Source organism: Dicentrarchus labrax, unplaced genomic scaffold (assembly GCF_905237075.1).
Source record: "Dicentrarchus labrax unplaced genomic scaffold, dlabrax2021, whole genome shotgun sequence".
Taxonomy (NCBI): domain Eukaryota; kingdom Metazoa; phylum Chordata; class Actinopteri; family Moronidae; genus Dicentrarchus; species Dicentrarchus labrax.
Window position 1 is genome coordinate 16,635,557 of NW_026136718.1, and position 8,349 is coordinate 16,643,905.

General features: G+C 34.9%; 2 protein-coding genes across 2 annotated transcripts; one reads left to right on the forward strand and one right to left on the reverse strand.

The window, feature by feature from the left end:
- The first annotated feature begins 17 nt into the window (after window positions 1-17).
- Window positions 18-3,728, forward strand: psmb8a (proteasome 20S subunit beta 8A). The gene is made up of 6 exons (XM_051375985.1): window positions 18-431; window positions 720-861; window positions 1,180-1,291; window positions 1,926-2,055; window positions 2,796-3,000; window positions 3,215-3,728. Exons 1-6 carry the CDS (start codon window positions 282-284, stop codon window positions 3,301-3,303), a joined length of 828 nt encoding a protein of 275 aa, XP_051231945.1. The 5' UTR covers window positions 18-281; the 3' UTR covers window positions 3,304-3,728.
- Window positions 3,729-6,014: 2,286 nt separating this feature from the next.
- Window positions 6,015-8,014, reverse strand: LOC127350363 (class I histocompatibility antigen, F10 alpha chain; the record flags this gene model as incomplete). Its single annotated transcript, XM_051376895.1, is given in 4 exon segments — window positions 6,015-6,494; window positions 7,424-7,495; window positions 7,701-7,718; window positions 7,913-8,014. Coding segments are annotated over 3 exon segments (167 nt in total), but the record flags the coding sequence as incomplete, so codon positions are not given.
- Window positions 8,015-8,349: the final 335 nt, after the last annotated feature.

The following is an 8,349-nucleotide window of genomic DNA, read 5'->3' on the forward strand; positions in this document are numbered from 1 at the left end:
TTTTATTTTGATCAATTAACTATTTAATTTACAAATAATGGCCATGATTGTTCAAAAATGTATAAATGTGCACCGGTTTTATGTTTCTGACTAATTTTGAATTGTTATTTTGAGACGACAAACTACATAAAACTGTTTCTCAATCCTTTCACTTTCGAATTCTTTGTCACGAACAAGGAAATTATCATTGACGCTTTGTCAATCAGCTTCGTCGTTTTGGAAAACATAAAACCCCAAACTACAGACTATAATCAGAATTAGTTTATCCACTTTAACACACGATGGCTCTTTTCGACGTAAGTGGTTTTAAGTCTTATTCTGAACTCCGGGAGCAGATTCTTCCAGCAGGACAGACACATCTTGTTGACCGAACCAACCACTACAATTTCGGGACCAAAATTCAAGAATTTGCTCTTCCTCTGGGTGTAGACGTGAGTATCTTGAGTTTTGGTAAGAAATAAATATAGTGAATCCTATCCGGTAAACCTGCCATAAGCATGAAGCGTCAGACGCGGTGTGGTTCAAGTTATTTTACGCGTCTGTGGTTTTCAGCGTGTTTGCTTCTTATGAAATATCATATCATGCATTTATCTTAACTATCACGAGTTGTTGTCAAAGAATATTAGGTTATGATGGATATTCCACTCTCATGTTGCTCACACATATACAGCGTTTTTACACGTTATGCGTCTAAGATCCCTTCTTTGATTTCATTTTAGCCTTCAGGGTTTCTCAAGTCCTGCAACCATGACGGAGGTGTGTGTATAGAGCTGAACCATGGTACGACCACCCTGGCCTTCAAGTTCAGACATGGAGTCATTGTGGCCGTAGACTCCAGAGCCTCAGCTGGACGATACTTAGGTAAATATGCATGTCTGGAAAATTATGGAAAATGTGTTATTTCTCTTCCAGACCTGGAAAAGTTTGCAGAAAGTGGAGCATACAATGCATAGCCCGTCATTCCACATAGTCTGACAGCCTAGCTTCTGTAAAGTCCCTTACAGTACATCATATCAAATTCTCATTGATTCTCGGAACAGTGGTCTCAAAGAGCAGCATGTGGAATTTAGAGACCATGGACTAAAAAGGTGCTGATACAGTGGGCTTCATCATAGTGTTGACATGCTTCAGACTGTAATCTTGGTCACTAAATGTCTCCTTTTCCCAAATGCTCTGCAGCATCCAACGATGTCAACAAGGTCATAGAGATCAACCCCTACCTACTGGGCACCATGTCAGGCAGCGCTGCAGACTGCCAGTACTGGGAGAGACTCCTGGCCAAAGAGTGCAGGTCCGTCATGCAGTGTTTTGAATATTGGTCCCATTGTCAGTCAGTCCCTTTTGTCATTTAACGTTCTATGTATCTGTGTATTGGTGGGTTTGGTGGTGTATTACTTGCTGTTTGTATTCTGTGCTTCAACATTTTATCTGGTTCCTGTTTTAGAGCTTCATGACCTTATAGATTTAGTGTAACAGTTGTGTTAATGAGTTGGATATATAGTCGAGTAATGTCAGATCAATCACAACAAAAGAAACTGGAGAAAGCTCAATGATTTAGTTTTATTTGACTGACAGAAAGAGGTTCAGTGGTGCACAGTAAGAAAGTCCTGGGCTCCAGGTCCTAACCCCACATGGGCCTCCTATGCGAATGTCATGTGAGGACACGTATATTACACAAGGTACTATATGAACTATCAAAGCTTCTTTATCAAGAAATTAACACAATAAATCAAAGTAACATAACAGATTTACATTTAGATGAAAACATGCATAAAATACATAAAATACTGCCAGGTAAAACAGTTTTTTCAGTGTTGGTAAGCACCAAGTTCAGGCCAATCTGGACTAAATGCATGGCAGATTGATTTGTCTATGGATTTGCTTATGAACTGGTTGGTACCTTCTTTTATTATTATTTCATCCAGGCTGTACAGGCTGAGGAACAACCACAGGATCTCTGTAGCTGCTGCGTCCAAGCTGCTCTCCAACATGATGCAGGGTTACAGAGGGATGGGCCTCTCTATGGGAAGCATGATCTGTGGATGGGACAAAGAGGTAAGCTGTGGGTTTGGTTGTGAATGTGTGAGTTTTACAATCCGCAGTGTTAGGAGCATTTATAATCTTTTTTATCACTTCATGTGAAACAGAGCCTCATATTGTACCCAATTTATTGGTATAGAAATTAGAAATTTTGCTGGTAGAGGATTGTAAAGTTGTGGTCTAATTTGGATAATAATAAGAATTTATTTTAAAAATGGATACTTGTTTGTTATCATTAATTATATTTACTATCAATGACACTCAATGACAAAGTCACTTTATTCCTTTTCACATGGCCTTCATCATTGTAAAAAACATTAAAATATAGACACCACTTAGATAACATTGACACTCATGTATTAATGTATTATAATATTATAATATAAGCTGTTTAGGAAACATTTACACAGAAACCAGTTAACAGTCAAACTAGGGAAAAGAGGGATTTATTGTAAACACAACATATTTAAATATTAGCTACATATCAATATGACATATAAATAATACTGATTGCCGCCACCAGTTGCCTATATCTTCAAATTCATGTAAGTATAATTTCTTTAGTGAGTCAGGTATACAATCCTGAAATATTAGAAGATATACGTGAACACTGAAGGCATCATTGATGGAGCAGCTCATTAAATTATATTCGTTTTATGATTGTCACTATTTGGAAGTACTCTTATCAGAAACAGGGGCCTGTATATAAAATAATAATTGTCCTGCAGACCATATAATGACTCTGTGCTCTCCAGGGCCCAGGTCTGTACTATGTAGATGATAATGGGACGCGTCTGTCTGGCCGTATGTTCTCCACCGGCTGTGGTAACAGTTACGCCTACGGTGTGGTGGACAGCGGTTACCGGGAAGACATGACAGTAGAGGAGGCGTATGAACTGGGCCGTCGGGGCATCGCTCACGCTACACACAGGGATGCTTATTCTGGAGGAGTGGTCAACAGTGAGTATACTCTGATAATGCTCTTAAATTTAGTTTTTGATTTAACATTTAAGTATATCTTGTATCTCTATTAAAGATATTATTTTTATCACAAGCAGCATTGTTGATTGGTCGGTTCACTTTGGTCCAGACTGAAATCTTATTTTTGTGTAGATTTGTGGGAATATGTGTGTAGGCCTGTATGTGATATTTTTGTGTGTGTGTGTTTGTTTAGTGTACCACATGCAGGAGGATGGCTGGATAAAGGTGTGTAAGGAAGACGTATCAGAGCTGATCCACCGCTACAGGAAGGGAATGTTCTGAGTTTTCAAACACAGATAAAGTTCAGCTCTCTGAGTACAGTCCAGTGATGTGTTTCTTTCCAAAATTATGTGTTTTTTTTATGTTTCAATGTATTTTATATCTATATATATTGTATATTGAAATAGTTGACACCTGATTTTGGAAATGAAAGTGTGTAAGGAAGTGTGTGGTCCATTTCTGATTTTAGATCAATGAGTCAGATCATTAAATGCTACGTAGAACCATTTCTTTCTTACATATGAACCTAAACTTTGCCGGATCCAATTGTCAATTAAATAGTTAACATCTTTGTTTGGTTATGGTTCTTTATATTATGTATTGTTGGTACTGTACATGATGATACTCTTGATATGGTTTATGCTAACCAGCACATCCTGTTAAAATAATATCAAAACTGCTCTAAATAAAGGCTGTCGTTCAACTTACTGCTTTGTCCTGTAATGATTAACCTGAACAGATACATTAAGTTGCTTTATGATATAGTGTCAAGCACAAAATTCATGACAGAGCTAGTATGTCACTGAAAATTAAATAGTAAAATATGTTGACATGATGGGTAATCTATAAATATCCCTGTAGTCTCCAGTCTCTTTTTTTACTGTCAACTGTGTATTGATTCAATATGATTGTGTCATCACATTTTCAACACAAGGTAAATCTATATTGTGTTATATAAAATCACTTATAAATAGGCTTTGTTTCTATGGTTTATTAAAAAAACAGGTTGGTCAAACCACTTAAAACAATAGGCTTTGTTTCTATGGTTTACTATATAATACAGGTTGGTGATACCAAAACAGCTGTGATGTCATCTGTTTCCATGCAGAGCTCAGTCACACAGGTTTTGCCCGTGGAGGTATTGATCTTCACGAAAAAAGGTCAGTCATCATTTTTACAGGTCTGTGAGGATCTGTTTGTATTCTCCTGCTTCAGTTAAAATTTGAAAGTCACAGAAGTCTAGCAGTAAAATTTATGCCTTAAAAAGAACATTATATATATTATGGGCCATATGACTTTAAAAATAGTAACAAAGTGTCACAACTATATTAACTATATGATATACAGTAGGTGAGTGTATATCTTTGGTTTATTGTATACTGTAGGTACATCCTACACACATACATACAGTATACATATAAAAATAGAGTTGATTTGGAGAAGCCACAGAACTGGAGAATATCTTGGCAGCGTAACGTCATCAGTTGTCAGGCAGATTTCAGTGCAACAGGTTTTTTTTTAGGGGAAAACCAAATCACCACACTGGATACATACAATGAGAAGAACTGAGTGGCTATCTCTTAAAGTCTATACACTGATAACACACACACAATGAGACATAAACAGACAAAAATGAATCAGAAGTTTTAAACATTTTATCGTTTTTTTCTTCTTATCTTTAATTAATACACCTACGTGCCTCCTATGATACACAAAACATTTGAAGACCCTTCTTATTAAAGTCAGCAGTAAACAATACCTACACATAACACAGAATCGTCATCACTATAATTTTCTTCTCGTGTGAAAAGCCAAATTCCTCATTGAGCTATCTGTAAAGAATTTTGTTCTACACGTTCTCCAGTTTAACATCTACAGAGCTGTGCTCATTTAGTCTGTTTTAAACATGAAAACTCAGGCAATATTCATATAACTGTAGCTACAGTCACAAATGTGTAAGAATATATGCAGAAACACAAAAAGACACTATTGGACTTGGACTTGACAGGACTTTATTGAAATCAAAAGTACAAAGGGAACATAACAGTTGAACAATTTAATCTGAGATTAATCCACTCAATCCAACACAAAAAGTAATTTTGAGTATTTTCTAGAAAACTAAGAGAGAAAATGTCCCTTGTCCCTAAATATTAGCAAGTATTTTCAAAAAGATTTCTATCAGTGCTGAGAAGCTTAAAACATCCCACAACCCTTTCAGCTAAAATTTAAATATAATAGTTTCCAAACTAATTAAAACAGAGATATTATGAAAACAAAAACAATAACAATAACACACTCTTGTTTAATTCAGAAAAATCTCAAAAACATAAATTATATACTTTGGCCTGATTGGAATCAAAACAACATTTTTAAATTTGATCACTTTTAAAGAAATAAACAAGCAAACTATTTACACAACTGGAAACTAAATTCTGTCCTGATTCTTATATTGTTTGTTTGTGTGTGTGTGTGTGTGTGTGTGTGTGTGTGTGTGTGTGTGTGTATGGGGATGGGCAACATTGATACAACCTATCACTGTTTATTCAGTATTTGCATGTATTTCAAGATGTTGAACAGTTTCTGTAAATTAAACCATGTAGCAGGAAACAGGTGGAAATGTGTGTCCAATGAATTATTTACAAATCCAGATAATTCAAACCATTGAAACAAAACCCTCCACACCGTCCCACTGATCCAGCTGAGAGCACAGAGGACGAGTCAGCCAGTGCACAGTGGGAGAGGTGAAGAAAGTTTATCACCATTGTATTCTTACATTAACACCTACAGACAGTACAGAGTGTCCAATATAGGAAGCATAATTTTGGATGTTGCTGATTGATTTGCAGTTTTGCTTCCAGTGATCTAATACAACCAGAGAATAAAATAACTATTTATTTTCTTAATATATTAACTCTCTACTGGTTTACAAATCTCTCTTATCTTAAGGTATCAAATCGCCATATCCTTGGAGTATATGCAGGGGAATCCATGGATGTGTGTGTGTGTGTGTGTGTTTGTGTATGTGTATATGTATATTTACATTTCTATTACAGATATTGATTTTACCAGAAAACCCCAACACCAGAAGTATTAAACTATAACTATGGTGGATTTGTTTAAGATTAACACACAAATCTACGTATAGAAAGTGCTGTGATGCTTTCATTCATTTTTTTTTAAATATCTTGTTTTACTTCTTTACAGTTAAGAGCAAAATATGATTGATCCTCATTTGATTGACCAACATTTCATAATTTAATGTCGCCATTTATGTTTATATTTGTAATGTAAAATGTTTGTAAACTAATTTATCAAATTTGTGTTCTTTGTATTCCAATTAATAAGCATCTACTACTAGATTTCCAACCCTGATCAGTTTATTGTATGTGGATGAATTATCAATGAATTCCCAGTTTACGGAGGAGAATGTGGAGGGACCGCTCCTCGTTCGAGTGCAAAATGAATCCATAAACCTAAAGAGAAAAAAAACATTACATAAAATAGAAAACAAAATAATTTCCTAAATGTTTGCGGAGATCATTTCCACAAACCAACAAATTTAAAGAATCATTCAGACATTAAATATCCATAATTAAGTGTTAATATTTAATAAAACAAGTATTTACCTTCTGTGCTTCTGAAGAACAGTTGTTTTAATTTAATGTAATTTTAATAAACATTTGTCATTGTTTTTCTGAAGGTTAATATTTGAGTTTTAACATTTCACTTTATCTGACCTACTGATCTAAAGGTTTCTGGAAGCTGATACCTTTTCTTAATAATCTTAACTTCATATAAATGTTTCACCATGGAGTATTAGGGCCAGACTTTTTGGGGGAAATTACAAGAATAAAGTCGTAATATCGAGAATAAAGTTGTAATATTATGAGAACTGTCAGCCTGTTGGCCCAGCCAGCAAAACTGTTTAACGACAAAATGATCAATACGTTAGTTTACCTGTTGACTGTACGGTACGACTGAGACAAACAGCGGCTGCTGGAGTCAGGCTGAGGCTGCTGTTTGGTTGAGCTGCTCAAGTCTGATCTTGATAACTCTATTGAAGCTTTTTTCTCATTAAAATGACTTTTTTTCTTGTATTATTATTACATTATTCTGGTAATATTATTATGACTTTATTCTGGTAATATTATGACTTTATTCTCATAATATTGTGACTTTAATCTCGTAATTTCCAAAAAAATAAAAAGTTTTTCTTTTAGTCTGGCCCTAATACTCCGTTGTGTGTTTCACCTTTGTTGTGGAAATAAACTGAAAATCAAATATTTTCTTTACAAAGTGTCACAGAAGTTTTACAGTGAATAAAGTTATTTGCACTTTAAGTTAAGGTAGCTTTGTTTAACAACAGGTGTGAATAGTTCATGTCTGATAAGATGTAACTTACTGTGTTCAGATGGTGTTTTTGTTGTTTAGGCTTTTGGGTTCAGTTCCTCCATGACCTCAGGGTTGCTTATAGCTGTAAGGTCAGAAACACATTGTTAGCCCACATTCTGCTCTGAACTGACACTGTTAACGTATACACAACACATATATATATATATATATATATATTATAAACAGATAACAGTGAAAGAAAAGTTCTTCAACAGAAAATCCAGAAACCCTTTTTTATTCTACAGCATTCATGTAAGGTCAGAGAGAGAATAACAAGTTGTACTTACGAGATGGAGGGCGTTTGGCTGAAATAGAAAGAAAAGACAAAATGATTTATGTTAATTATTTCCAGTGTTGGCTGAAACAGATTTTGTTGTGTTGGGAATTAAATTTGTTTCACTTTTGCAATCTGGATAAAAGCAACAATTCAAAGTTAAAATCAAAATATTGACAAAATAGACACAGTTTCTGTTTCTGTAAATGGTAAATGGTCTCTCACCATTTTTCTTTTTATAGATGACGGCTCCAATCACAACAATGACGGCGAGAGCGAGAACAACCACTGCGGCAATGATGATGACAGTCGTGTTATCAGGTTTCTCTGTTGAGCAGAAAACAACAAAAATAGTAAAAACCTGAACAGATGAAGCAGGTTTGAGGAACCAGAGTCAGACACCAAATGTTAGTTTGTGCTGCTGTTACTTGTCTGGATTTATTTACTGTATCAATGCTTGTTTATCTGTATGTTGGTTTCTGTCCCATAATGTTGGTTTTTAGCACAATAACAACTTCTGACAATCATATTTAAATTCCTTTTGACTGTCACCATATTTGGCCAATAAACTTTATTCTGACTGATTTACTGATAGATATATACATTTATTCAGTAATTAAATCATCCACTCATCTTCTAAAACTGATCAGTAGTTTAAATCA

What these genes read in the sequence shown, in the direction of transcription:
- psmb8a (XM_051375985.1), top strand. Translation starts at nt 282, where the DNA reads ATGGCTCTTTTCGACGTAAGTGGTTTTAAGTCTTATTCTGAACTCCGG. An exon ending in TCTGTGGATGGGACAAAGAG is followed by an intron (nt 2,056 to 2,795) that starts GTAAGCTGTGGG and finishes TGTGCTCTCCAG; the next exon opens with GGCCCAGGTCTGTACTATGT. An exon ending in TTCTGGAGGAGTGGTCAACA is followed by an intron (nt 3,001 to 3,214) that starts GTGAGTATACTC and finishes GTGTTTGTTTAG; the next exon opens with TGTACCACATGCAGGAGGAT.